Consider the following 26,038-nt stretch of genomic DNA (forward strand, 5'->3'; position numbering starts at 1 on the left):
CGTGACTAGAATGCGGAGGACGCGCGCCTTGCGCGTCGCCCTCGGGCCTCAGCGCTACACCGACATCCACCTCAGGAGCAGGTCTGCTCCTCGTTTACTCACTTCATCTGTGCATTATCCGACATGGGTGAGTGAATATCTCCCAGTTGTGCCTATAGCTTGAATCTCACACCACTTTTTAGGGATTCCGAAGGTCAGTCGCCAAGTCTTTCGTCGCTGCCGGGTCGGTGGCTCTAACAGTGTCTACGCAGTTCTTCAGATATATATCGTGAGTTCCAATGCGTGAATATTCTTCATAATCTAAACCTGTGCAGAGAACGTTACCCCTTGACGTCGCAACTCATTCAGGAGAACAAGATCCCCGAGTTTGGTGTGTGACCGCCGCCCTGAGTCGACTTCCAATTCGGCATGTCTGACGGTTCGATGCAGACAACCTCTACGTTGACTTCAACGGCATTATCCACAATTGTGAGTGCCGTGCACGACCCTATGCAGCTTCGTGCCGTGACACCCTGGGCAGGCTCGCATCCCAATGACGGAGACGCGCACTTCCGGCTATCCGAAGAGCAGATCTTCACCTCCATTTTTGCTTATGTGGATCACCTTTTCGGCAAGATCAAGCCCAAGAAGCTGTTCTTCATGGCGATAGATGGCGTAGCCCCGCGTGCGAAGATGAACCAGCAGCGGAGTCGCCGGTTCCGTACGGCGAAGGAGGCTAAGGAGGTCAAGGAGAAGGCGGAGCGGAAAGGGGAGAAGCTGCCGGATACGAAGGCATTCGACAGCAACTGTATTACACCAGGTGCGCTACAATACTCGACTCTAAAAGTGCTAAGCTTATCCTGACCACCACCTTTGCAAGGCACGGAGTTCATGGCACGGCTGTCCGAACAGCTGCGCTACTTCGTGAACAAGAAGATCTCGGAGGATGCGAACTGGCGAGACGTTACCGTCGTGTTGTCAGGACACGACGTTCCAGGCGAAGGTGAACACAAGATCATGGAGTACATTCGGTTGTCGCGTGCGCAGCCCGACTACGACCCCAACGTCCGTCATTGCTTGTACGGGCTCGATGCGGATCTCATCATGCTGGGACTACTGAGTCACGACCCGCACTTTTGTCTGCTGCGAGAGGAGGTGAAGTTTGGCCCAGCTTCGAGGAGCAAAGGCAACAAGAGGTATGTCGCCTCAATGTACATCTGTCACTTCAGTAGCTGAAACAGAGGTCGCAGTCTTGAGTCGATCAACTTCTATTTGCTGCATCTCACCCTGATGCGGGAGTATCTGGACCTCGAGTTCCACGACATAGAGCCCATGCTCCCCTTCGAATATAGCCTAGAGCATGTCATCGACGATTTCATCCTGCTGGCAGTGTTCGTCGGAAACGACTTCTTACCTAACCTGCCCGACCTCCATATTCATGAGAATGGTCTGGAGAAGCTGTTCGATGTGTACAAGAAGGTCCTACCATCCCTAGGTTAGTACGGCCTTACTCAGATTCCGCCGTAGCTAACCAGTATCTGCAGATGGGTATCTGAACGAGAGCGGTGTCATCAATACGAAGCGGCTGCAAGTGATTCTGGACGAGATGGCCGACTGGGAGCGGGAGGTATTCGAGAAGGAATACGCGGATCTGAACTGGTACAAGGGGAAGCAAGCGAAGCACGTGAAGGAGATGGATGCCGCCCGCAAGCGGAACAAGCTAGGTGCGTCTTTGTCCTCTGTCTCATATCCATTTCCTGACATCGCACAGTTCTGACGAAGATACAACGACAAGTCTTCGAGCAAGTCAAGGAGTTCATACTGCAGCACAGGGATCCTCCGTCCCCAGAGACACGGAGGGCTCGGTTGACAATGCCGAACATTTTCCCCGCTCGGGATCGACTATTCATCACTAACCTCGCTGAGGAGCTGCACTTATACCTGACGTGGGATGAGTACGACGAGGACGATCAGAACCTCATAACATGGCGCTTCCCCGGCGAGCTAGACGAGCCGCTACCGGAGAACGGGGAGGCCTTGCAACCGGAGGCAGAGGAGGAGGAGGACGCATGGGAGGACGAGGATGATGAAGAGAGCAGGGCGGCCGTCGATCGCATCCTGGCCAAGTACGAGAAGGCGAAGGTGATGGAGGAGGACAAGGACGGGGACTTCGATGCTCGCTATGAGATGTCGATTCACGACAAAATGGACGAGTGGAAGCGGAACTACTACAAGGTCAGTCGAGAATATGCGTACTATCGTCGGACGAAGTGACTGAACTGGCTTCTAGGGCAAGCTGGAGATAGGTTATGACACCCCGGAGGAAATGCACGCCCTCATATACCGCTATATCGAGGGTATGCAGTGGGTCATGCACTACTACTACAGCGGAGTAGCGTCGTGGTCTTGGTTCTACAATTACCATTATGCCCCTAGAATCTCAGGTAAGCGCGTCGTTGTCGCATAGATTCGAACCTTCCTGACCGTAGTCCAGACCTCAAGGGCATTGATCAGATGACGTTCAACTTTGACCTGGGAACCCCGTTCCGGCCGTTCGAACAGCTCATGGGTGTACTTCCCGCGGCCAGTATGGAGATGATCCCGTTGGCGTTCAAGGTAGGTCTTCTAATACGGGTGGTCTGACTAACGCTGAAGTCGCGCCACCGCAGGACCTCATGACGGACTCCAGCTCGCCGATCCTTGACTTCTATCCAGAAGAGTTTGAACAAGATCTCAACGGGAAGAAGGCAGAGTGGGAGGCGATCGTCAAAATACCCTTCATTGATGAGAAGCGGCTCCTTGCTGCAATGCATTGTCAGTATCATTCCTTGAGCGTCTGAGAACCATGAGGCTCATCGATGTTCTTTACAGCACGAGAACACCGTCTGACGGACGAAGAGCAGCGTCGTAATTCCTTTGGAACCAGCACGATGTTCTCGTACGACGGGGGAGAGCCGACCTACTACCCCTCTTCTTTACCCGGTTTCTTCCCCAACCTGCACCGATGCTTTTGCAGGATGGAACCCTTCGACTTGCCGACATTGGACGGATTGCACCTTCTGGAAGGTCTTCTGGACGGCGTACACCTCGGCGCGGATTCCCTCGCAGGCTTCCCGTCGCTTCAGACCCTTCCGCACACCGCGTCCTTGGGCTATCATGGCGTCAATGTGCACGGGTCGGAGAGTCGCAACAAGTCGATGCTCGTGCACATCGAGAACCCGCACGAGCAGAGGAAGGCAGAGGACGTCGCCAACGAGATGATCGGTCGGCGCACGTTCATTGGCTGGCCGTTCCTGCAGGAGGGTATGGTCACCTCGGTGTCGGACTCGTTGTTCAAGTACGAGAAGATGGCTGTGATTCCTGGAAAGCCGTTGAAGGTCATCTCGAACCCGCACTCAGCGCACGGTCTCTCGCTGTGGAAGTCGAAGGCGGAGCAGAAGGAGCAGTTTTATTCGAAGCGATGCGGTGTCATCATGGGCGACATCGATGTCCTTGTACACGTCCGGCCTCTGAAGGGTGAGCAGGAGTGCCTTCAGATGTTGGTTCTGTGAGGTAACGCCTCTGTAGGTATGAAGCGCCTGGACACGGGTGCCTTCGTGAAGGACTACGAGGGCCCTGAGAAAGAGACGGAGCAGCCTGTACAGCTGACTGTATCGGAAGTCGTGTCCGAAGACCCCCGGTACATTGAGAAGGAGCCGCCGCCGTTGTCTGAAGAATTCCCGGAAGGGAGCAAGGTCTTCTTCCTTGGCGAACACGCTTACGGGGTCGCTGCCTCGGTCTCTGCAGCGACCGCAGACACGCTCTCTGTCATCCTTGCGGTAGGATCATACCGTCGCTTGATCTCTCAACACGCTGACGGCCCATGCAGTTCTTCCCATCAGAAGAAACAGAGAATGACAAGTTCACGAGCATCGTCAACAACCGTATGTCGAGCAGGTACTTCCCTTCATTCAAGGCCGGCGAGATGGTTGGGCTGTCTGGGCGAGCGTTGTCGAAGATCACGTCGAGCTTCATGGTCATCACAAGCGATAATCAGAAGAACAACCTCGGGTTGAGTCTCAAGTTTGAGGGGAAGGGCCTGAAGGTCATCGACTACTCTCGCAAGGATGGGCGGTACTGGGAATTCAGCGAGAAGGCTGTGGATCTGATCCGGGAGTACAAGGTTGGTCCAGATGCCTGAACGATAGACATGCGTCTGAACGTTGCATATAGGAGAAGTACCCTGAGGTCATGCGGACGCTGGACCGAGGAGGCGACGCGATGCTGACCGCACCCGATGTCTTCCCGGGCGCTGATGCGGACAGCCGAGTGAAGGAGGTGAAGCAATGGCTGCACTCGAAGGGCGTCCGCGACTTCGAGCCCGTCTCCCTATTCTGTGACCAATTGAAGAAGGCATGTCTCCTTATGTCATCTCGATCATTGCCGTCCACTGATTGTTATCGGAACAGGACACTGTTAAGGAGATTGAAGCACTCGCGGACCAGATCACCTCGACCAAGTCCGCTGGTGCTATCAAGAAGGCTATGGTGAAGAAAATCCCTAGACAGGCTATCCTGAAGCCCGCACACGCCGTCTACCGGCTGCAGAACCAGCATTTTGCCCTGGGCGACCGGGTGACGATGGTACAAGATTCGGGCAGCGTCCCCCTGTCACTTAAAGGCATCGTCATTGGCATGAATGCGAAGTCCATGGATGTGATCTGGGATGCACCGTTCATGGCGGGGACGACACTCGGAGACAGATGTTCGCAGTACCGCGGCGCGACGGTGGAGTTCACCTCTTGCTTGAACCTAACGAATCCGCAGTTCGTGGTATCGACAAACCCGGATCAGCCTACGCAGCAGAAGCCGTCGGCACCGTTCAAACCTCGCTTTGGTCCTTATCCTGCAATACAGCCTCCGCACGGACAGCAGGCCGTTGCTGGTTTCCGACCTGCGCCTCCCAGGTATGTTTGATGTAGTGCTTTGCGGCGTAACAAATACTCATGAAGATTATAGCCAAGGCGTTCCCGTGCACATCATGACGAACCCCAACCGTGGCCGTGGAGGGTTTATGAACGGTCGTGGTGGACCGCCGCACGTCACAAATGGCCGCGGCGGTCATTCAGGCATGGCGAATGGTCGCGGAGGTTCGACTCACGTAGCATCTAACGGTGCTGGTCGATCCACTGATGGTCACCCGTATGTCAACGGTCGAGGAGGGGCACCTGCAGGAGACCACTCTCTTCCGGATGATACCGCCGCGACGCAAGGGCCAGCTGACAACGGTGGCAGGGGTAAAGCGCCGTTTGCGCCTCGAGGAAACTTTGTGCCACCGAGGGGAGCCCCAGCAGGTCCTCCCCGAGGAGGCTTCGTTCAACGTGGCCGCGGTGGCTTTGTTCCGAACGCAAACCGAGGACGAGGAGGGCCGCCGCGCGGAGACTTCCGAGGCGGGTACAGGGGGCGTGGTCGAGGCGCCTCTAACCCCCTTGTTTCGTGAATGCGTTGATTCTGGACCATACAAGTGTATATCATTTTATCAACCTGCAACTGGGACTTCCGGGACTATAGTGTTGTATCTTAGTGTGTAATTCACCCCTCGCCGTGCATCGCTATCCTACCGCTGTTACCCAATGCCCTCGTTGTCTATTGTACGTTCAGTGTACAACCCCACCACTCTAAGTACCTGTATCAAGATTGTACTGTATCATCGACACCACTCACTATCGTCGAACGACCGCGGTCATTGTACCGTTGAAACTGGTCATTGCTCGCATAGTCATTACATTCTCAATCTCATTGTATAATGAGATTTAGGTGCAATCCTATTGACGCGCCTGTACAATGAATAATCTGTCTGTTTGTTTGGACTATGCGCCGCGCGCGCGAAGACTGCAGACGCGCTTGCATACGAGAGCATGTGACCGCGTACGCGCCTGGCGCGGAAACGCGAGTCACGTCCAAAAATTATTTCGACGCGCTGATTGCGGTGGCGCGTTTTGCTATCCGCGCCTCAGCCACTCTTACCTGCTCCCTCCTCGTCGACGTCGTCTGTGCGATGGCCGAGATTCACGACCAGTTCGATACCATCCTCATCCTAGACTTCGGTTCCCAGGTAAGTCTTGATGACATCTCAGTCGGCCAAGCTAAAGCTCATCCGCAGTACAGTCACCTAATCACTAGGAGATGCCGTGAGCTCAACGTCTATGCCGAGCTCATGCCATGTACCCAAAAGGTCAAGGCACTCAGCTGGAAACCTAAGGGTAAGTTGTCACCACCTACATACACAATATCGCCCATAAGGATCGCTTAGGCATTATCCTGTCGGGATCGCCTTATTCTGTATACGATGACGATGCCCCACATGTCGACCCCGATGTCTTCGAGCTGGGTGTGCCCATTCTGGGCATTTGCTACGGCCTCCAGGTGAGTTCTCGGATCGGCTCACAGATAGGCAGAACAAGCACCTCACGCTGCGGCCAAGTAGGAGATTGCATGGCAGTTGAAGGGTAAAGTATCGAAGTGCGATCACCGAGAGTACGGATTCGCGCAGATTCAAGTAAACAAGACTGGCTCCGGTGTACAGTCAGTGGATGCTCTCTTTGAAGGACTCGGCGAAGAGATGCAGGTATGGCACATTGTTTCGCACTTGTCAACTGACGCTCAAGGGTGAATCCTATGTCAGGTTTGGATGTCGCATGGCGATCAGCTCTCTGAGCCTCCGACGGACTTCCACGTAATTGGCCGCACCAACACTGCTCCCTTCGCCGCACTCGCGCATAACAGCAAGCCGCTCTACGGCATTCAGTTTCATCCCGAGGTTACTCACTCTCCCAAAGGCAAGGAGGTGATCGGCAACTTCGTGTTGAAGATCTGCGGCTGCGAGGCGAAGTGGACAATGGTCTGTGCTGTCATTTTGCTGCTCCATTCTGGCAAAACTCAAGCAAGTTGTAGGAAGAGTTCATTGGCAAGGAGATCGCACGAATCAGGCAAATTTGTGGACCGAAGGGTCGTGTCATTGGTGCAGTCAGCGGTGGTGTTGACAGCACTGTAGCTGCGAAGCTCATGCATGAGGCCATTGGAGATAGGTTCGCCTCTCATACTCATCCGAGATGACGTTCGCCCTTAAACCAGTTCCGTCTCAGATTCCACGCTATCATGGTTGATAACGGCGTCCTCCGTCTCAACGAAGCGAAGCAAGTCCACACGATGCTGAATCGCGACTTGGGCGTGAATCTGACGGTCGTCGATGCTTCCGAGCTATTCTTTTCGCGGCTTGCGGATGTCGAGGACCCCGAGCAGAAGCGTCGCATTATCGGAAACACGTTCATCAACGTTTTCGAGGAAGTCGCAGCGAAGATCGAGGCTGCCGCGGAGGCAGAGGAGCGCGTAGGTGGCGAGCCTAAGGGCAAGATCGAGTGGCTGTTGCAGGGCACGCTCTACCCGGACGTTATCGAGAGCATCAGCTTCAAGGGCCCGAGCGCGACGATCAAGACTCATCATAACGTCGGTGGCCTCCTGAAGGACATGAAGCTCAAGCTCATCGAGCCTCTGCGCGAGCTCTTTAAGGGTGAAGCTTCCTGCCCTCGTTCTCTTTCAGATTGATGCTGACGTCGATCGCTTCCCAGATGAGGTCCGCGCCCTCGGCCGCCTCCTCTCCATCCCTGCGCCGCTCGTGCAGCGACACCCATTCCCAGGTCCTGGCCTCGCTATCCGTATTTTGGGTCCTGTAAACCGCGAACAGGTACAGATCCTGCAGAAGGCAGATGCCATCTACATTGAGGAGATCCGCGCGGCGGGCCTGTACGAACAAATCAGCCAGGCGTTTGCGGTGCTCTTGCCTGTGCGCGCTGTTGGCGTCATGGGCGATAAGCGCACGTACGAGCAGGTCATCGCACTGCGGGCGGTCCAGAGCGAGGACTTCATGACAGCAGATTGGTAAATCATACTGTGACGTCGATTAATCGGGACTGCTAATTGCGTGTGTAGGTTTATTTTCCCGGCGGATGTGCTGAAGAAGATCTCGTCGAGAATCACGAACGAGGTCGCAGGTATCAACCGCGTCACCTACGACATCTCGTCCAAACCGCCGGCTGTGAGTGTCTACACCGTTTCACGGCATATATCCTCGCGTCTCATCTGTATTCTCTCCAGACCATTGAGTGGCTGTAGAAAGTGGCTGTAGAATGATTGAGGAATATTGAGGAGCAATTGTGTCATAGCGGTGCCTGTTGTGTGTTTGAGTAGAATAGACCTGTACTCCTGATCATCCCGTTCCATTTGAGCAAAATATACACTTGTAAATCTACATTGCATCCCCTACTTTCTCAGAGCTCCTTCCAGTTGTACGCATCGCTCCATGCCAACGCGGCCTTGTACAGCGTGAGTTCCTCCCAGAACCTCCCGACCAGCTGCATGCCGATTGGCAGTCGCAGAGCTTCTGGGCCCTCTGGTGGAGATAGCATTCCGCAAGGGATGGACAACGCGGGATGGCCGGTGTTGTTGAACGGCAGCGTGTTGAATGTCTTTTGAGATGGCTTCAGCACGCAGTACTGTACTAAGTACTAAATACTGACCAGTCCATTGTAATCCTTGTAGTGGTCGAGGAGAGGTGCCTCCCGTGGCTGGACATAGACCATGAGTTCAAGACACAACGTTTTTTTTTGGTAATGCATCTAGTCGCCTGACCTGCATGACCTTGGGGACCCATGGGATTGTTGGCATGACGATGATGTCGACGTCCTCGAGGACAGCGTCGTACTCTGACCGCAACTTACGGAAAAGGTTGTGGGTCTTGCCATGCAGCTGGGATCATCTCAGTGGCAAACGCGCCCGTTTATGTACGAGGGTCTCGCACGTACCTGCGGATAATGTTCGTCGGCGTAGATGCCATTGATGAGAATGTTCGCGGAGTTTGCAAAAAGCTGTAGGTAACGGCTGAGTGAGATCCAGGTCCGCGGCGTATTAAGCTCACCTTATCGAACTTCCCCTGGTTCCACGGAAGGACCTTCTCCACAAAGTCGGTCAGGTACAACTGCCGCGTCCCGCTCGCACGACCCAGCATGTTGTTTGCTTGCGAGAACCTGTCGCGTGCTCAGCGTACCTCGGACACAATCACCGCACACCCACAGACACACACCTCTGCGCGCGGCCAATCAACGACGCCTGCACATGGCCAGGCACGCTGACCTCCACGACCTCCGCGCCGAGCTCCTCGAACTTCCTCGCCGCGTGAGTCACGCACTCCACCACCCTCGGGTCCGCCGCCTGGCACATCCCACCCTCCCTCAGGATGCCCACCCGCATCTTGCGCGTCTCTCCCGGCTCCGAGCCAGTCGCGTTCGACGGCAAGCCTACCTGTAGAAGGGCGCCCGGCCGGCCTCGCGCCGCTGCCAGCAGCGCGGGATAGTCAGGGACGTGTGCGCGTGAGGGTGTGCCGGCGATCTGCCGGTCGTCGATTCCGTCTGTGCCTGCGATGGCGCGGAGGAGCAGGGCGTTCGAGAGCACGTCGGGCGACATGGGCCCGGTGTGGTCGAGCGAGACTTCGTTGGAGACAATGCCAGTGTAGGGCACGAGCCCGAAGGTCGGCTTCAGCCCGACGATGCCGACGTGCGAGGCGGGCTGTGAGAAGATAAGTGCCGGGTATATAATTTGAGGCTTGAGGCTGGAGAGAACAAATGCTCACCAGACGGATGGAACCTCCTTGGTCCCCGCCAATGGCAAGGTCAGCCTCGCCGATTGCGATGAGCACACCGCAACCAGAACTAGAGCCGCCGGCAGACCGTGTCTTGTCGTACGGATTGCCCACAGGACCGATTGCCGAAGTGTTTGATATTCCGAAGGCTGAAACTGTATGGTTGGTCGACGTCAGGGGATTTCTGAAGGCAAGTTCTGACAAGATCACGAACAGCTCTCGCATGTGGCCTTCCCAATGATCTGCGCACACCATTAGACTGTCTCGTTGCTCGGTCGTACTATGAAAGACGTACTATTCCGCCTGCTTCAAGTGTGCGAGTGACAACTGTGGCGTCTGTGTGTGGTACCCAATCTGTGAAGACGTCTGTCCCGAAGTGACAAGGGACGCCAGCGAGACAAACGTTATCCTGAAGTCGTGTTGTTATCCGTGCAGCAGTCTAGAGGCTCTACGCGTCGCTTCATGCATTACCTTCAGAACTACTCGCTTGCCCGCGAGGATACCGGCTTCCACCTCCTCTTTGTTGGGGTTCTTTACTACTACCTTAGTAGCCCAGGCGTTGTACGGATTCTCGCCCGCAGGAACAGGTGCGATCTCTGTGCGAGGGTACTTCTCTAGGTCAGGCACTGGATAATAATCTATATGCGATTGACAGGCGTTCCTCAGCGTTTGAGACGTTCGGAAATACTACTTTGCGTACCATCCATAGCTAACACCTGCTCCATTGCTTCCCTGGCACTCGCTAGCATTTCGGTGAACTCAATCTCCTTCTCTGCTGGAACGCGGACACCAATCTTCGCAGCCGTCTGCTGGAGGACATCTCGTGTGACGGGTGACTGCTTGGGAGCGGGAGGGTCAGCAAGAGCGGCAGACATCGAGTCGGGGAGGATGAGGATTCAGGGATCGGAACGTAGGCCATTTCATGTTCGCAGGAGTGCTTACAGATATACGTCACCATTGGCTCGCAATGGAGAGATAGAAGACGAAGGCCAGGTCCCCAGGAAGTCAGCCTGCTTATCGACGGACGGGAGACCGAGGCACACCCATGGCAATGGAGCTGAAGGAGCTCCGGGTGGATGGCTTCTGCGAACATATAGACTTCAAGATAAGACTTTGGCCGGTATTACTCAAGGCCAGCAGCAGCCGGCTCGTTTGTCCACTGCCCAGGCTCATTGTCATCTGAAGGGGGCCTAGTCGGTGATTCAGTTCTATGACTGCCAGTGCACTGGCAAAACTCACGTACTTAGTTATAACACAAACTCCTCGGGTCTTGCGGTGAGACTGAGAGTTCACGTACGTAGTACGTATGCTATTCGAGTGGACCCCAGCGTGTGAATGAAGAACATCAGTATATTCAACTTCAAAAATGTTGAGCATCTGAGACGAGCAAAATGATTCTGCCCGGGCTCGAACCGGGAACCTTCAGCGTTAACTCGGAAAACAGTTCCGATGTGAAGCAGACGTCATAACCATTAGACCACAGAACCTGATCCTAGATACCCGCTTGAGCTAACCCCGACACCATCATGGGTGGCGATCCAATTCGGTTCCCCCATGCGTTCGAATCCCGCGTTGGCCGCCTTATGGCCGCCCGTCCTGTGTTTTACCGCCCACTGGAAGTCTGACACCACTTGGACAACACTGTCTAGGCTGTCGAGAAGTGCTCAGCGGTCGTCTCGTACGTGCTGTGCGCACTGTATCACACTTGAACTCGATGTCAGGCCGCAATGCGGAGAAGAATAACGAGAAGTTATTCCCTCTCTTCCGCAGGAACCTCAGCGAGAACAACGTGGGCCTGTATGCTGCCACGGCCGACAAGTTGGCATTGTGGGCAGCGCGGGACAAGGCATATTACCCATTTGCACGCCCGGTGGTGAGTACTCGACATAGTGGTCCGCAGAGCGCGACTGACGCCAGGCGTACCCAAAGATTGTGGAATTGCTCGAGGTATGTCCAGCCTTTCCTTTGTCAATGTAGTGTGAGCCGAACTACCTGTTCGCCGCCGGCGCTGGGCTGTAAAACGGGAGCGCGGAGGTCGTGTACAGACAGACGTCGTTTGTGGATTGACGACCTAAAGTGCTATTGGTCGGCGGCATGGAGTGACTGGGGCGATGACACACCGAGAAGTAGACAATGCAGCTTGCGCGTGCTGTAAACTCAGTTATGAGTACTCTCCTTCGTTATGGAGCGTAATCTTGCCATTTACTTCGTACATTGTCCGATACAGAGAGCTGAACGCAGAACGTCCATAGACTGCCAACTCACAAGTACGTCGTCACAGCAATGCACCTGACAAACCCTTCCACATAAGCGAGTGCCCTGAATCGCTGAAGCCATGGGTCGAGCCCTACATCAAGCTGCTCAAGGCAGTGGCACCCTTCTACCACCTTTTCCCAGAGCCGCAGCTCCAAGGTAAGCGCATTGAAGCACTCCATTGTAGTCCTCCCTGATGCATTGTTCATGTCGCCACTAATAGCTCGCTTGCGAGCCCTCCTGCAGACGATCAACTTCGACTTGCCGGCGACGCAGCCAACACGACCGCCATCCCACAGTGCGTCGCCGCACATCATGCATAGGGCAGCGCACTCAGCTTCGCCGGTGAATCGCCTGCACACGCCAGTCATTCCAGGGTCGGCTGCTGCAGGTTAGTGCGAGATTTGTTGGTGCACGATGGAAGGCGATGAACACTATCCACAGGGTATGCCCGGGCGACACCTCCAGGGTCTGGTAGAGCGTGCTCAGGGACGCCAGTCCCTCCATTGTCTTTGTCTTTGCAACAGCCTGCGCAAGGCCCGCCGGCCTTGCACTCGTCCCCGTCCCCGCAGAGCGGTTTTGTCGTTCCACCAGTCTCCATACATGTCCCACTTTCTTCGCTGAAGCAGGAACCACAGCAGACCTTGCCCGCGTTCTCGCCTGGCCCTGCCACACCCAGCCTATCCGCGCCGATAGCTAACGTCGACGCACGTTCCCCAAGCATGAGCACACCGGCCGTCGACCTGACCCATTCTGCCCCCAGTGCAGGTCCTTCGTTTGCTCAAGTCGCGTCGCCTGTCATCTCATCTGTCTCTTCGCCGTCGATATCGTCAGCGGCGCCAGGCGATGCAAAGCCGACCGAGGCCCCCGAGTCAATCTCTGCAGCGTCGGCCAAGCAGAAGGCGAAGAAGAAGAAAAAGAAACGGTTGACAGAGGATGACTTCATCCTCGCGGACCTGGCGGACTGGGAGTCTGCCAGAGCAAGCAAGGCTTCTCAGCCTGCGTCGCCTTCTACTAGTATCGCGAGCATAGCGCCACCCATAAAGGTGGACTTGGCGACGAATGCGCAGGCTGAGCCTCAGACCCCAAGGGAGGGGTCTGTACCTGGTCCTTCTGGCTCAAGGGCTAGCGGTACTCCAGTCGCAGCTGCACCTGAGGTTGATTCCACAATGAATGGAACGGCTGTTCCTCCGGTGACTTTTGCCCCTGCCCCGGGACCAGCGCCCGCTTTGTCAAAGCAAACGACAGCCGTTTCGGCGATCTCTGCAGAATCGACGCCTCCTCCTGCCGCAGCGGCTCCAGCAGCGGATCGAGCGCCGCCAACTCCAATCCTGTCGACTTCGCTTTCTCCAAACAGACCAGCGGAAGTCGACTTGCGCGCACAGATGACAGCTCCGAGCTCTCCGAAGTCGACCAGGAAGAAGCGGCCGTCGCAAGAGTTCCACATCGTCCCGGAGAGCATGTCGTCTACGAGCAAGCCTCTGAAGAGAAAGAAAAACTCACCGGGCCTAATGGTTGTTCGTCTGAATCCACCACCTGAGGAGGGGCGTTCAAGTGCGCCACAGGCGAACGGTAGCGCAACTGAGCCCGTTGCTGCGAATGGCCAAGCAGGACAAAGGGACGGGAGCTTACCCCATCCTCCACAAACTGACAAGGACGTCGTGATGGAAGACAGTAATGGAGCAGCGACCAGAGAGCCAAAGGCCGCCTCCGTTGACTTGGCGGATGCGCAGATGATAGGAGAGGCTTCTGGTGTGCCGCACCAGCAGGAGCAGCGCCCAGAGCCTCAACAACAGCCTACGTCCGACAACGGCCAACCACAACCAGGAGCCTCCGAGTCTGCGGTAGTTCACTCACCTGAACCTCCTTCGGAGGACATCGTCATGGGCGACCGGGTGCAAAGTCCCGAAGCAGACCCAGCGAGGCTGGGTTCTCAGCCTATGGAGATCGACAGCATCCCATGCGTTGGCGTTGCTGTTAAGGAAGCGGCAGAAGAGCCAGCCATGGATGTCGTCAGGGAGCCCGCACCAGGTCAAAGCGACGACAGGGGTTCCAGTGCCGTCTCTGTCAACGAGGCACCGTCAGCGACCAATGACAATCCTCATACCGGTGTGGCCAGTGCTGAATTGCCAGCGCCTGGCCAGGTCCACCCACAGCCTCAAGGCGTGGTGGACCACAGAGTGGATGATATAAGTATGGACGTGGACACAGAGCCTGTCACAACCACTCTGCCGCTTACCATGGATCCCACAGCGGCTGAGCCTTCATTGAGCACAGACCAGCCCTACGAAGGGGTCATACAGGAGCTGGCCGACCAGAAGGGGATGTCGGGGGATATTGTGTCGAGGATTGTGGATGCGGTAGCTCAGGACACGAGGCCCGATGGAACTGACGTACGTTTTCTCGATGCATACACTACCGTTCCCAACGACTCACTGCTATGTAGTTCAAATTAGCACCGGCTGAGTGGCCAACAGACTGGCCAACAGAAACTCGCTCGCCGACTCCAAGTGAGTCAATTGTGGTCCTCGTTCCGCCGTCTGGCCCCGCCGTCCCTCGCAAGCGATCGCGTTCTCAGTCGCATCCTGAGGACGACGTCGAGGATGATGCAAGGCGAAAGCGAAGGACGAAGTCATCGTCGCCTACACCTGCACCTCATGTTGCTGAGGATGATCATCCGGCCCCGGAGACAGCTGCTCGCATCGACGATCAACCGGTCCCAGTACAAGTTGCAATGGTCAGTGTACCAGAACCAGCACCAGCTTCCGATGTCGGCCACCCGGCTTCAGACTCCGCATCCACGTCTGAGCATTCAACACCAGAACCGACCGTCACTGGTGGTCCCCCAGCTTCGGAGGAAAGCCCCACGGAGGCCATGCAAGGCGTGCTTGACACCCAGCAAGCATCTCCCGCAGACGCTGGGGCGGAGTTTGAGCAGACAATGGAGATTCCATCTCGCGTGTCTGACAACGTCGAGGTCCAAGCATCGACAGAAGACAATAGGGATAAAGAGGAGGGCGAGGCAGATGAGACTGAGGTCCAAGCACCCAGAGGCCCCCCCGCGGAGAAAGAGGAAGGCGAGGCAGATGAGTACGAGGAGCCACCCATCACCATCTCCAATATACCGTCTCCCATGCAGCAGACCGTAGAAGAGGGTGAAATACAACTTCCCGCCTTGCCCCCACCACAGTCTACGACACTCTCCATCCCGTCGCCTCACATTGATCTGAACAAGCCGCTTGCGTACTCGGAGCTATGCATCCTCGATTGTCGTCGTGGGTCCTCGGAGAGTATGATGGCATTTGAGTTCAACGTCGATGCTGAACTCATGGCGTCTTTGTCGCGGTGGGTAGGACGCTACAAATCAACTGAGTGAGTCGAAGCTTTGCTCTCTTCCTGTGTACTGGTCTGACCCACTTGCAGTGATGTGTCGCAGGCTAAATGTGTATCATTCTCGTGTTATCCTTTCAACGACTGCGTGGACTACGTACGGGCGAGGTCAAACGGCGCAGACTCCTCGTACGAGAAACTCTGTCGGGGCGTCGTCATGAAGTGGCCTAGAGACGGGCGACTCTGGGCCGAGCTCACCAATTCAAGTGGCGAGCACAGAATCACGCTTTCTCCGCCTCTCATGGTGAGCACGCCTCAGTTTGACAGTACCATGTTGCTCACGCTAGAAACCCAGCGCAAGACGGAGCAGGTCGTCGACCTAAGCGAACATGTCACGCTCGGCAAGAACGTCATGCACGTCTACCAGCTGCGGGACCACTCCGACTCTGTCTTCACGCTCAATATCCACACGCCTGTCGACTCGCAGCTGCAGGAATTGCAGCAGCGCCGAAACCACGCAGCGAAATGGAAGGGCTTCCTGCACACCCTGACTGTATTCGAGTTTCCCGAATTCCCCTGGAACAGGCCGATGGCAATGGTGGAGCCTTGAAGGCTTTTCGTGCATCCGTGCGTTCAAAATGGATCTCTCAACTGTTGTTATATAGAATAGTGTTGTTCGTCCTTAGTGTCTGCATCGTCGTATCTATCTGTCGAGCTGTTCTGTCGTTGCTTTCCTGAACTGACCGCTCTGCACACATCCTATAAAAATACATCATCCACATTGTGCACCTACATGATAAAATAACTGGCATATCCGGATGAGACCAATCAGCGCGACAGCTACCACCAGACGATGCCTTTCATGAGTCTCTTGCCAGTCCGCACCACTTTTGCGCTCGTCACATCGCCGTCTTTCCTCGCAGCCCCGACAACGACGACGCCACCGGGGTGTCTGATCCTGACCATGCTGTCGCCCGTTGTCGGTATTTTCGCGCCGCGTGAGCGAGCGATCTGCCACGGAATTGAGCCCTCCACCCCCGCCGCGACCCCAAGGCACAGTCCGAGCGTCATGGGTACCGCTTTGTGCAACACGCCCATGGAGTACGCGTGCACGACGATGTCCGACTCTGAGTCGTCCGCGGCGGGTTCGCTGAGGATGGCGATCTTGGGCTGCGCCTCCGCTTGCGGGTCGAGTCCCATGCGTTCCGCACCCAGGCGGCGGAGCTGCTCGATTGCAAGCTGGATAGGGACGGTCGTATGTTCACTCGTATAGTCGAGTGTATTGGCCTTCGGCACCGCAGCACGGAGGCCGTCTGCAGTGATGAAGACGGTCGGGTTCGTGGCGTCCACGAGGGACATGGGCACGGCTGCTGTGTTGCCCTCAGACGCGAACTGCACGATGTCCACGGGCTGCCCCGTAGGGAGCAGCTTGCCCGTGCGCGCACCACTCGGCGAGACGAAGTCGAGCGTGATCCTGGACGCCTTCCCGGACACTCCGGCGATGGCCTCCTCCTCCAGGCCGAGCAGGGCGGTCGGCCGCTCGCTCTCCAGGAAGACGGGGAACGTCGCGTCGATGCGCTTCTGCGTGTTCGTGTTCCACGCACTCACCGTCGCGGTCGGCACGCGCGCGGACGTGTCTATGGCGCGCGGCACGCAGAGGCCCTCGTCGAGCGCGAAGACGCCGATCACGCTCGAGAGGTTCCCGCAGTTGCCGGAGTAGTCGACGAGCTCGTCGCGGATGCCCACCTGGGCGAAGGTGTACTCGACGTCGATGCCCGCGGCGCGCTGCTCCTCCGACGGCGGCCCGACGACGCAGACCTTGGAGAGACTCGAGACGCCTCCGCCCATGCCGTTGAGTTGTCGCCCGTACTTAGGGTCGGGCGAACCCATGATGCCCAGGAAGATGGGGTCCCACTGGGCGGTGTCGCTCGGTAGGTCTGCACGCTTCAGGAATATGCCCTTCGACGTACCGCCTCTCATGAACGTGGCCAGCATAATATTTGGCACTGCAGACGTAGAATTGTGTGCTCTGAGAACGAGTCCTGGTCCGCGAAGGAGAAAGTGAGCAGTCGGCGATAGACGCAATAGCCCTGGCGTCCTTGCACAGACATTCATGGCGGACATAGAGCACAGGCGATAGCAGAGACCAGGCAGCAAGAACAGAGGATCGCTGTAACAGTAGACTATATGGATGGCCGGAACAGCCTGAGGTCGTGCTGGGCGTACGCGCGTCTAGACGCACCGCACTGCGAACGAGACTCACATGTTCAACCTCAAGGTCGATAGCCCGGATTGCGAGAACACGGACGATTCTCTGAGTAGTACGATGCTGATGATACATGGAGCTGGGTTGGGCGCGTTGATAATATACAGATATTGTAGTAATGTCGCCGTGGGACAAGCGTGCTCTAACCTAGTGCAAATGGTACGGATATCGACACAGCAATTAACGAACGTAACGGACGACGATCATGGCAGGGCAAGCGTGTCCTTCCACCGATCCGCGACCGGCTCGCCGCGGAACACCTCGTGCAGGACCTCCCGGATGTCCTCGACGTACACGAACCGGATGCCAGTCTTCACGCTTTCTGGGACGTTTTCCTCGATGTCGGGACGATTGGCCTCGGGCGCGATGATCGTCTTGATGCCTGCGCGGTGCGCAGCGAGGATCTTCTCCTTCAGACCACCAACGGGCAGTACCTGTCCAACAAGGGAGATCTCACCAGTCATAGCTACAGAGAATATCAGTAAAGTGAACGGCGACAACACATGTGTGAACGTACCGATATCAGGGTTGACCTTAGTTTTGGTGAAGAGGGATACCAACGCCGTCGTAATGGCAGTGCCAGCGCTGGGCCCTTCCTTGCCAATGCTGCCCTCTGGCATGTGGAGATGAATGTCCCGATCAACCATGAACTGCTCGTCCGCCGTCGACGTTATCCCGAGCTCGTAGGCGTGGCTTTTGACCCAGCTCATAGCGATCTGAGCGCTCTCCCGGATGACCTCTCCGAGCTTGCCGGTGAGCTGCAAACCACCTTTGCCAGGCATCGTCTATTCGGACGTCAGACGCATAGTCACAACAACAATTGACGGGTTACTCACAGTAGCCTCAATCGGCATGACCGCTCCCGAACCATTACCCAGATATCCCAGACCGGTGCTAACACCCGGCGGCGGAGGCCTAGTATACATCCTGTCGCGGTAGTAGATCGGCGGCCCGACGTAGTCCTTCAAGTTCTCCGGCGTGATGCGGACATGCACGGTGTCGGGGACCTTCAACGGCTTGCGTTCGACAGTGGTGACCTTGAGCTCAGACGGGCCCTCTTTGTCTGTCTTCGGGACGGTAGACTCCGGCGCGGCGGGGTCGTTCGGAGGCGGCTCCTGCTTCTCTACTGTCGTGCCCTTGTCCTTGTCCTCGGCAGCGCTGGCAGTTGCTTCGGGGAATGCGTCCTCCCCCAAGTCCTGGATCAGCTTCAAGGCAGCCTTGCGGTAGATCTACGAAATGTGGTGAGCGTTATTCAACGTGCCATACTGATGCAGCGTACCTTCTCGACGTGCTTCTTCAGGTTCCGTACACCACTCTCGCGAGCATAGTACTTGATGAGAACATCGATCGCAGTCGGATCCAGCTGAACATCGGCGTCCTTCAGACCAGCCGATTCCTTGGCCTGCGGTTGCAGGTACTGCTCGGCGATCTTGCACTTCTCCTCCGAGACGTATCCACTAACTTCAAGCACCTCCATGCGGTCCAGCAAGGGCGCCGGGATGGTGTCAAGAGTGTTTGCTGTGACATAAGGCGTAAGTCACAGCCATCATCGGACGCATGGCTGATGGACTCACCGGTACAGACGAAGAGAACGCGGGACAAGTCAACAGGAACATCCATGCTGGGATCACCATCAATAGCCGCGCTAGGCATTCTGAGCGGCAACTTACTAATGGTCAAGGAAGGCGTTGTTCTGTTCGGGATCCAGCATCTCAAGGAGCGCACTAGAGGGGTCGCCGTTGATTCCTCGGCCAATCTTATCAACCTCGTCAATCAGCACCAACGGGTTCTCCGTCCCGACTCGCTTCAATGCCTGGATGATCTTGCCCGGTAATGCCCTAGGACGTGGTCAATACTTCGAGTCTAGCACTACCTGTACGGGCAACTTACCCAACATAAGTACGCCTGTGACCCTTGATCTCCGCAACGTCCGTCAAGCCGCCGACAGAGAATCGGAAGAACTGCCTGCTCAACGCACGAGCGATAGACTTGCCGATTGACGTCTTGCCCACGCCAGGCGGTCCCACCAAGCAGATGATCTTGCCTTCGACCGTCCCCCTGAGCTTGCCGACCGCGAGGAACTCGAGGATACGGTCCTTGACGTCCTTGAGCCCATAGTGGTCCTCGTCCAGCACCTTCTGTGCGTGTGCGATCGAGTAGTTCTCTGGCGAGTGCTGGCCCCACGGGATCTGCGTGAGCCACTCGAGGTAGTTCCGCGTGACGTTCGCCTCGGACGCGGACGGCTCGAGGTGCATGAGCTTGCTCAGCTCCTCGTCGAAAGCCTTCCGCACGCCCTCGGGCATCTTCAGCGCCGCCGCGCGCTCTTTGAACTTCTCGATCAACTTGTCCTTCCCGTCCGACTCCATGCCGAGCTCCTTCTTGATGCCCTTGAGCTGCTCCATGAGGTAGTACTCTCGCTGGCGCTTCGCGATCTTGCTGTCCACGTCGCGCGCGAGCTTGCTCTGCAACTGGGCGTTGATCAGCTCCTTCTTGAGCACGAGAAGCGCCTTCCGCAGACGATCCTCGACGATCAGGCTCTCGAGGACGTCCTGCAGCTCGTTCACGTCACCGGTAGAGACTGCCGCGGCGAAGTCGGCGAGTTTGTCCGGCTCATCGAAAACGTTCGACGCAACCTGGTTGATGGAGAAGTTGGTAATCTGGTCGCGGAAGAGCGGGTTGAGCTGCGCGATGTCCTTGAACACAGAGACGATCTCAGACATGAACGCCCGGATGTACTGATCGTCCTTGTTGTAGGGCAGCGTCTCGAGATTGTCGACATTGACGATGGAAATCGCGTAGTTCTGCAGGAACGAGGTCTGGATGGGTCCTAATAGACATTCAGCGATCGTGGTATCACGCAACGAACTGGGGTCAGCATACCTGGTGTACCAGTCGGCTCAGGTGGCGGCGTAGGTAAAGACTCCTCCGCAGACGCAGACTCCTGTGCAGGCTCCTCTGCAGACTCGACCTTTGCACTGCCGCCTTTGATCAGCTCCGTGATCTTGATCCTCCGGTGTGGGTACAGAACAGCCGTGAGCCCTTCCTCCTTGTCATCCTCCTTACCGCCCGCCGTGAACACGCTCGTGATCTGCGCGAACACGCCGACAGGGTGCACCGAGTTGATGTCCGTGATCACGTCGCTGTCCGTCTGCTCGTCCTTGAGAAGGAACGCACCGAGGTACGGCTGGCCGCGACGCATCATCTCCTTGATCGCTGCAACGACCGCGGGGTTCCGAATGACGACTGCCTTGTAGAAACCGGGGAAGAGGGGACGACGAGCGATGGGGAGTGCCAGGACCTGGGGATAGACTTCCGGGACAGACTGTTTGGATATTGACGTCTGTGGAGGCGCGGGTGGTTCGGGAGGTGGTGATGACGGAGGGTCGCTGCTTTCCGGATTGTCCCCGGACGAGGACGATGACGAGGACGATGCGGGAGGCGCTGACTGGGCTGGAGGAGCCTGGCCGTCCTCTTCGCCATCCATGCGCACTACTTCTGACTTGTCCGAGTCCGCATCCTCTCCCTCCTTGATCTCTGGCACTGTCCGTGCATGGTGAGCTTTGTTGTTCACCCACCTCGGATACTGCGCAATCAACGAGGACTGCCAGTCGTTGACTGTCGTTGAGTAGAAGGAACGCCGTGGTGCATACGAGGACTTCGGGACTCTAGACGGCAATTGCGGTGCTAACCTCGAGGGACCGGGTTCCGAGAGCGAGAGTAGTTGGCGGCTACATGTCCGCGTAGCAGGTGTCCGAGCTGTTCTAAGGCTGGCGAGAAAGTTCATACGCAATGAAGTCGGCAGTGTGCTCTATCGACGGAGAACGTGTTCCAGCGGCACTGCACCACCTGCACACTTGCTGGATGTGCAAGTCCGATTAGATATGACTGGTCAGGCGAGCGTGACTGTATGCGACCCGCCAGGTGCAAGTTGTCGTCTGAGAGAGACGAGAATGTCAGAAATTGGTAGGAATAGACCGAGCGGCCGACATACCTCTTGTGTATCGTGAGTGGGCCGCACAAGTGAATGGCGGAGGAAGAGGAAGAGATGGGCTCGCCGCGCTGACGAACGCGTCGATGACATGCACACACATTTTTGGCGTCAAATGGCCTTACGTGTCGCTTAGCTGACTTATTCAGCCAAAAATGATTGCAAATCAACCGCGCCTTCGGGAATGCCATCTCGGGGGCCCACTACAGTAAGTTGAGATCCTCAGGACATTGCATTGACCTTGGTACAGAACTACACCGGCATAATTGAACAGTGAAGGGGATTGATCGTGGTCCCGATAAATATTCCTGTATTAGATATGCAGAGACGACGTATGGGTAATGTCCGACCTATGGGAGTTTGTGCAGTAGTAACGTGGGTAGAATGCGGGTAACGTCGTTAAGGGCAGTGAATCGATAGCAAGACGCATTCATGGACGCTGAACCTCTAAAACGTCCGCATAAAGTCCACTATGACTCCGGGACCAAGAAGCCGACGAGGCAAGTGTCCAACATGTAGTCGAGATTGACCCATGCGTGCGTAAGGGCTGCAGGCATTATGGGCATGTCAAGCGCGCCACAAGAGTGAATAGACCCACCGAATAGCTTGCTCCCATCTCGGCCTGCCACCCTCATCAGTTCCTTCTCGCCTCCGGGGTGGTACGGCAGATACGACGTGATATTATACACCTTGCCATTAAACGCAGACCACGCGTCGTCTCGTGTTCTATGCTCCTTCAGCATTGAAGGCGTCACCCGCAACAGCGTATCAACACCCTAATGGATGGACCACGTCAGACTGACACCCTGAATAGGAGCGGGGAATGTACGAACCCTCAGATCTTGCCCGGACTTCTTCAGATTCGCCCAATCCAACGGCCCGTGTCCTGGCGCTAACGCGACCTTACCCCGCTTCGTGGATAGCTTCGGCGGAGGCTTCGTCGTGGAAGGTGGGACCGCGAGTGAACTACCACTCGGCACCCCGGGTCGTCGTACAGCCAACGATGGCATGGGAGGCGGGGGCATCAGCTGTGCGTCGCTCAAGATACGGGGCACGCTGCCAGATTGTTGAGTGCCCAGTCGCTGTGCGCTATTGAGCGCGGGGAACGACGGCGCGACGTCGTCTTCGTCATCTCCATGAACTGTCGAAGAGTCATCGTCGTCATCCTCCGTCGTGATGGTTGGAACCTCTGAGTCTTCGACGATTCTTGGTGCATCGCTCGGTTTAGGAAGGTTTGTCGATTCCGGGGCCTGGCTGTACAGCCAGCTGCGAAGATAGGAGGCCATTCCAGCAGATGATAGGAAGGAGGAGCCCGGAGTAGATTGGCAGCCCTGGTATGGACGAAATCCGAGACGAGTTGGCGAGGCTCAACCAGAAAGTTGACTCGAAGGTGAGCGTTCCAAATCGGCCGCCTTTGCTATATAAGGTTCACGTGGGCGATCTTGCCACAGCTGTAGAGCCATCTTCGCTCTCTTCTGAGGCGAGGGACTCGTCGCACAGAGAATTCAGCACAAGCGAGAGCCCTGCATATCGAGAGTCGGTGAAGAGAGAAAGCCTCTAGTGCTGTATCGTGCAAGGTTGAGCCACCTCCATCCCATTTGCTCAGGCGCCGCACGTGGAGTGTCCATTTCCAGGCCTCATGTTTTGCATGAGTGCTCTTACAGCGACAGCATTCGGGGGACCTTGCAGTTGTATTCGGCTATTGCATCGACATCGTCCTACTGCAATGCCCATAAGTACTGCCGTAACCTGAGTGCCTTGTCCGCTCGCTTTCCTCCTCAGAATGCGTGACATGACCGCCGTTACTTGCGACGGCGCATGACCGTGACCCGGCGCGGCAGTCAGCCACAACGCGATCACGCCTCCCAATATCGAAACGATGTCGGGCGTGCCTGGGGCCAAAACCGCGCACATCATGACAACCGACCAGCTCTCCCACTCAATGACCTCTTTCTGTTCACAGCCATGCCAATTTGCGAATACTGGCGCAAGGATGCGCATCCCTGCCTGCCGGCCAAGATGCTCGACGACCTCAGGACCGGGCGCTGGGCTACCCACTCCAGCATATGCGACGAGGAGCACGAGCATTTTCGTGCGGCAGTGATCAAGAAGAAGTGTAGCCCTGACTGCACCTTGATCTTACGCGACCAGAACCGAATGCTGCCAATACCCCCCATCGGCACGTCGACTCCTTCTGCTGACTGGCAGGACGAAGAGTTCACGGACGCGCTCAAGCGGACGCATCTGCATTTCGCCATCGCGCACATGGACATCCCGCTCATATACGAATGCATACGCATGGGTGCGAATATCGACGAGCCCGACGCCCTCGGCTGGACGCCGCTCGTCTTCGCCATGCGCCAAGTCGAAGCTATCTGCAGAGCAGACCGTGTCCTGCGTGCCCGCAATGAGCCATTCGAGGACAACGCGACCAAGCTCATGATCAAAGCAGCAACCATCCTCATCGAGCAACACGCCATCGTCAACATCACGATTGACGAGCAGACCCCGCTCCTGCACGCCTGCAAGGCGAAGGACTGGTCTCTCATCAAGCTCCTCCTCCAACATGGCGCGCGGCCACCGCCTCCAGATCGCACCAGTCGATATCCCGGGTTCGACGCCCTGGCAGAGTCTCGTCGCTTCGCCCGCGTCATCCGTACCTTGGGCGAACATACCGGGCGTCCTCCGAGACCATGTCCCTGCTGGTCAGGGAAACTGATCGCCGAATGTCACGGCGCAGGGCCACAACCGTACCCGGCGCACTTCCTTTGCGCATGCGGCTCGGACAAGGTGTACAAGAAATGCTGCAAGCGCAGAGACTTTGAGTTCCTCGAGGTATGGAGCATGCAGCTGCAGCAGTTCGTGCAGTCGAGGCGCATTCGGCACGGCACGGACGAGCCTGATATACCATACGACCCCGAGCCCCCCTTGTCGGACCCCTTGTCGGAGGCTGCGAGACACGAGCGGCTCGCGACTTTCGAGGCAATCGAGGCGTTCAGGATGGGCGTCGAGACGATGGTGGAGCAGGTCGGCATGTCAGATCCGGCCTTCATGTACGCCATGAAGAAATGCAAATGGGTAGGCGTGGCCATTCCAATGTACGTTCCGTGGCAGACACCACACTCTACCGTTACGTTGACAGACTGCGTTTGCATAGTTTCTGGGGACGCAAGTACAGCAAAATAGACAACAAGCGTCGTGCGGAGGAGTGGAACGCTGCAGTAGATGACTACATCGCCCTGGGTGCCGATCAGCGGGATGTACACCAGATCGAGAGGTGCTCCAAAGTCGGCATAGACGGTGGCCCGCTCTACAAGCAGTGCGAGCGCCCGGGTTGTACGGCAGGCTGCTCCGGGCCGCCAAATCTTGCTCTGAAACTTTGTAGTGGCTGTAGACTGGTTCGTGTCGCTCTCCACCTGTTGTGAAGTCCATCATCTGACCCATCTGACCCGTTTGCAGATCTGCTACTGCAGTGCGACGTGTCAAAGGAGCCACTGGAAGGACCACAAGGAAGCATGCAAGGCTAAATCACACAAGCCGCAGCTGCTTCTTTCGCAGGTGGTTTACATGCGTGTGTACGACAGTATGGTGTACAAGCTCATGACGACGCCCGACGAGGTTGTAGAGACGCCTTCGGGCAGCGGTGTAGAACCTGTCGAGGAGCCTGTCGTGAGTCGACAATTGGACATTGCATAAACATCTACGTTGTTGGCCGCCAGTCAGCATTGCCATCAGTAGATGTTTCAGTGTGATGGCGGAGGCCTGGGCGCTGAGCAAATGAGGTGTTCGACGGCCCACCAGCCATTGGCACTGCCAGTTGTGAGGACCAGCCCTGTCTTCACATTATTGCGATGTGTTTCTTGAAGTCCTGTCATTTCGTGCTCCAGCTCCTTGAGTACCGCTTTGCAAGGGTACATGAAAAGCGGTACATGTCTGTAGACTGCTAAAGCGGCTCAGCTGTCGCGAGGTTCGAATTCGATACGATCACGTGAACATGGCATGGTCGCGTTACGCGTACGCGCAGAGTGGTTGTGGACGACGACGGTGCCATACTGATTCCACATATCCTTGCGCATTGAGCGTATCTAGTGCTTGTTGAAGGTGAAATTCATTAGATAGCTACTGTACATGAGAAGCCGGAGTAAGATATGCCACGACACGCGGAGCACAGCAAAGCTAATCAGGAATGAGAAACGATAATCAAATGAACGACGATGGACCCGGTACACGGTAACAGGATGAGAATAAGCGCAGATGCGTACGGAAGGCGAAGTAGGAGATGGTTGACTGAAGGAGGGACAAAAGTGGGCTAGACGCCAGCGTGTCATCGTCGGCCCAAATTATCATCTGTGGGCGCGAGCGACGAACGGGCAAAGATACACACATGCTATTCACAGCAAAGGGAAAAGCGAAGAGTGACGCGAAGGAAGGGCGAACATCGACGAGAGGCGAATGGGAGGAATAATGGAGGCTGGGCTACAAGGAGACCGTCCCGACGCCCGAGGGCCAATACAATTGGTTTGCACATAAATAGTACCTGTGAGAGACGA

At 56.4% G+C, this 26,038-nt stretch overlaps 8 protein-coding genes and 1 non-coding gene across 9 annotated transcripts; 4 read left to right on the forward strand and 5 right to left on the reverse strand.

Annotated features, from left to right (window-relative positions):
- Positions 1–123: 123 nt before the first annotated feature.
- On the forward strand, positions 124–5,814 carry C8Q71DRAFT_781696 (exonuclease II; the record flags this gene model as incomplete). Its single annotated transcript, XM_047924886.1, has 17 exons — positions 124–127; positions 317–370; positions 430–468; positions 521–799; positions 860–1,175; positions 1,230–1,474; positions 1,524–1,703; positions 1,751–2,214; positions 2,270–2,423; positions 2,474–2,595; positions 2,649–2,793; positions 2,851–3,495; positions 3,547–3,797; positions 3,848–4,141; positions 4,192–4,371; positions 4,428–4,924; positions 4,977–5,814. The coding sequence occupies 17 exons, from the start codon at positions 124–126 to the stop codon at positions 5,455–5,457; spliced, it is 4,350 nt and encodes a 1,449-aa protein (XP_047774736.1). The 3' UTR covers positions 5,458–5,814.
- A 122-nt stretch (positions 5,815–5,936) lies between these two features.
- Positions 5,937–8,268, forward strand: C8Q71DRAFT_824358 (GMP synthase). Its single transcript, XM_047926259.1, has 10 exons — positions 5,937–6,072; positions 6,121–6,220; positions 6,271–6,383; positions 6,445–6,585; positions 6,643–6,858; positions 6,912–7,045; positions 7,103–7,527; positions 7,586–7,895; positions 7,947–8,052; positions 8,112–8,268. The coding sequence occupies exons 1-10, from the start codon at positions 6,016–6,018 to the stop codon at positions 8,127–8,129; spliced, it is 1,620 nt and encodes a 539-aa protein (XP_047774737.1). The 5' UTR covers positions 5,937–6,015; the 3' UTR covers positions 8,130–8,268.
- A 1-nt stretch (position 8,269) lies between these two features.
- C8Q71DRAFT_850721 (amidase signature domain-containing protein) lies at positions 8,270–10,974 on the reverse strand. Its single transcript, XM_047926736.1, has 12 exons — positions 10,895–10,974; positions 10,352–10,841; positions 10,123–10,289; positions 9,947–10,060; positions 9,866–9,893; positions 9,643–9,806; positions 9,097–9,578; positions 8,932–9,040; positions 8,819–8,881; positions 8,646–8,762; positions 8,534–8,581; positions 8,270–8,482 (listed from the first exon to the last, which is right to left on the reverse strand). The coding sequence occupies exons 2-12, from the start codon at positions 10,524–10,526 to the stop codon at positions 8,285–8,287; spliced, it is 1,665 nt and encodes a 554-aa protein (XP_047774738.1). The 5' UTR covers positions 10,527–10,841; positions 10,895–10,974; the 3' UTR covers positions 8,270–8,284.
- A 69-nt stretch (positions 10,975–11,043) lies between these two features.
- C8Q71DRAFT_t138 lies at positions 11,044–11,138 on the reverse strand. Its single transcript has one exon. It is a non-coding gene; the product is annotated as a tRNA-Val (tRNA).
- A 98-nt stretch (positions 11,139–11,236) lies between these two features.
- C8Q71DRAFT_296108 (uncharacterized protein) lies at positions 11,237–12,463 on the forward strand. The gene is made up of 4 exons (XM_047917622.1): positions 11,237–11,524; positions 11,581–11,598; positions 11,904–12,063; positions 12,128–12,463. The coding sequence occupies exons 1-4, from the start codon at positions 11,366–11,368 to the stop codon at positions 12,298–12,300; spliced, it is 510 nt and encodes a 169-aa protein (XP_047774739.1). The 5' UTR covers positions 11,237–11,365; the 3' UTR covers positions 12,301–12,463.
- Positions 12,464–16,074: 3,611 nt separating this feature from the next.
- On the reverse strand, positions 16,075–17,214 carry C8Q71DRAFT_861638 (PrpF protein; the record flags this gene model as incomplete). The annotated part of the gene is made up of 1 exon (XM_047927926.1): positions 16,075–17,214. One exon carries the CDS (start codon positions 17,212–17,214, stop codon positions 16,075–16,077), a length of 1,140 nt encoding a protein of 379 aa, XP_047774740.1.
- A 227-nt stretch (positions 17,215–17,441) lies between these two features.
- C8Q71DRAFT_296018 (Lon protease C-terminal proteolytic domain-containing protein) lies at positions 17,442–21,593 on the reverse strand. The gene is made up of 9 exons (XM_047917621.1): positions 21,492–21,593; positions 20,381–21,435; positions 19,391–20,327; positions 19,171–19,338; positions 19,075–19,121; positions 18,780–19,018; positions 18,337–18,729; positions 18,018–18,285; positions 17,442–17,966 (listed from the first exon to the last, which is right to left on the reverse strand). Exons 2-9 carry the CDS (start codon positions 21,282–21,284, stop codon positions 17,704–17,706), a joined length of 3,219 nt encoding a protein of 1,072 aa, XP_047774741.1. The 5' UTR covers positions 21,285–21,435; positions 21,492–21,593; the 3' UTR covers positions 17,442–17,703.
- Positions 21,594–21,701: 108 nt separating this feature from the next.
- Positions 21,702–23,207, reverse strand: C8Q71DRAFT_781714 (cytochrome b5). The gene is made up of 3 exons (XM_047924887.1): positions 22,322–23,207; positions 22,087–22,264; positions 21,702–22,035 (listed from the first exon to the last, which is right to left on the reverse strand). Exons 1-3 carry the CDS (start codon positions 22,772–22,774, stop codon positions 21,959–21,961), a joined length of 708 nt encoding a protein of 235 aa, XP_047774742.1. The 5' UTR covers positions 22,775–23,207; the 3' UTR covers positions 21,702–21,958.
- A 162-nt stretch (positions 23,208–23,369) lies between these two features.
- On the forward strand, positions 23,370–25,253 carry C8Q71DRAFT_841331 (uncharacterized protein). The gene is made up of 3 exons (XM_047926535.1): positions 23,370–24,586; positions 24,646–24,886; positions 24,948–25,253. The coding sequence occupies exons 1-3, from the start codon at positions 23,454–23,456 to the stop codon at positions 25,182–25,184; spliced, it is 1,611 nt and encodes a 536-aa protein (XP_047774743.1). The 5' UTR covers positions 23,370–23,453; the 3' UTR covers positions 25,185–25,253.
- Positions 25,254–26,038: the final 785 nt, after the last annotated feature.

This window comes from Rhodofomes roseus (assembly GCF_022264815.1).
Source record: "Rhodofomes roseus strain CIRM-BRFM 1785 chromosome Unknown C8Q71scaffold_25, whole genome shotgun sequence".
NCBI classification, from domain to species: domain Eukaryota; kingdom Fungi; phylum Basidiomycota; class Agaricomycetes; order Polyporales; family Fomitopsidaceae; genus Rhodofomes; species Rhodofomes roseus.

What these genes read in the sequence shown, in the direction of transcription:
- C8Q71DRAFT_824358 (XM_047926259.1), top strand. Translation starts at nt 6,016, where the DNA reads ATGGCCGAGATTCACGACCAGTTCGATACCATCCTCATCCTAGACTTC. An exon ending in GCATTTGCTACGGCCTCCAG is followed by an intron (nt 6,384 to 6,444) that starts GTGAGTTCTCGG and finishes GCGGCCAAGTAG; the next exon opens with GAGATTGCATGGCAGTTGAA. An exon ending in GACTTCATGACAGCAGATTG is followed by an intron (nt 7,896 to 7,946) that starts GTAAATCATACT and finishes TTGCGTGTGTAG; the next exon opens with GTTTATTTTCCCGGCGGATG.
- C8Q71DRAFT_850721 (XM_047926736.1), bottom strand. Translation starts at nt 10,526, where the DNA reads ATGTCTGCCGCTCTTGCTGACCCTCCCGCTCCCAAGCAGTCACCCGTC. An exon ending in GAAGGCCACATGCGAGAGCT is followed by an intron (nt 9,807 to 9,865) that starts GTTCGTGATCTT and finishes CCAACCATACAG; the next exon opens with TTTCAGCCTTCGGAATATCA. An exon ending in GGGTCCCCAAGGTCATGCAG is followed by an intron (nt 8,582 to 8,645) that starts GTCAGGCGACTA and finishes GTCTATGTCCAG; the next exon opens with CCACGGGAGGCACCTCTCCT.
- C8Q71DRAFT_296108 (XM_047917622.1), top strand. Translation starts at nt 11,366, where the DNA reads ATGTCAGGCCGCAATGCGGAGAAGAATAACGAGAAGTTATTCCCTCTC. An exon ending in CCCAGAGCCGCAGCTCCAAG is followed by an intron (nt 12,064 to 12,127) that starts GTAAGCGCATTG and finishes CGCCACTAATAG; the next exon opens with CTCGCTTGCGAGCCCTCCTG.
- C8Q71DRAFT_296018 (XM_047917621.1), bottom strand. Translation starts at nt 21,284, where the DNA reads ATGAACTTTCTCGCCAGCCTTAGAACAGCTCGGACACCTGCTACGCGG. An exon ending in TGAGCCGACTGGTACACCAG is followed by an intron (nt 20,328 to 20,380) that starts GTATGCTGACCC and finishes AATGTCTATTAG; the next exon opens with GACCCATCCAGACCTCGTTC. An exon ending in TGAAGAAGCACGTCGAGAAG is followed by an intron (nt 18,730 to 18,779) that starts GTACGCTGCATC and finishes CACATTTCGTAG; the next exon opens with ATCTACCGCAAGGCTGCCTT.
- C8Q71DRAFT_781714 (XM_047924887.1), bottom strand. Translation starts at nt 22,774, where the DNA reads ATGGCCTCCTATCTTCGCAGCTGGCTGTACAGCCAGGCCCCGGAATCG. An exon ending in AGTCCGGGCAAGATCTGAGG is followed by an intron (nt 22,265 to 22,321) that starts GTTCGTACATTC and finishes TCCATCCATTAG; the next exon opens with GGTGTTGATACGCTGTTGCG. An exon ending in AGATGGGAGCAAGCTATTCG is followed by an intron (nt 22,036 to 22,086) that starts GTGGGTCTATTC and finishes TAATGCCTGCAG; the next exon opens with CCCTTACGCACGCATGGGTC.
- C8Q71DRAFT_841331 (XM_047926535.1), top strand. Translation starts at nt 23,454, where the DNA reads ATGCCAATTTGCGAATACTGGCGCAAGGATGCGCATCCCTGCCTGCCG. An exon ending in GTAGGCGTGGCCATTCCAAT is followed by an intron (nt 24,587 to 24,645) that starts GTACGTTCCGTG and finishes GCGTTTGCATAG; the next exon opens with TTTCTGGGGACGCAAGTACA. An exon ending in TTTGTAGTGGCTGTAGACTG is followed by an intron (nt 24,887 to 24,947) that starts GTTCGTGTCGCT and finishes ACCCGTTTGCAG; the next exon opens with ATCTGCTACTGCAGTGCGAC.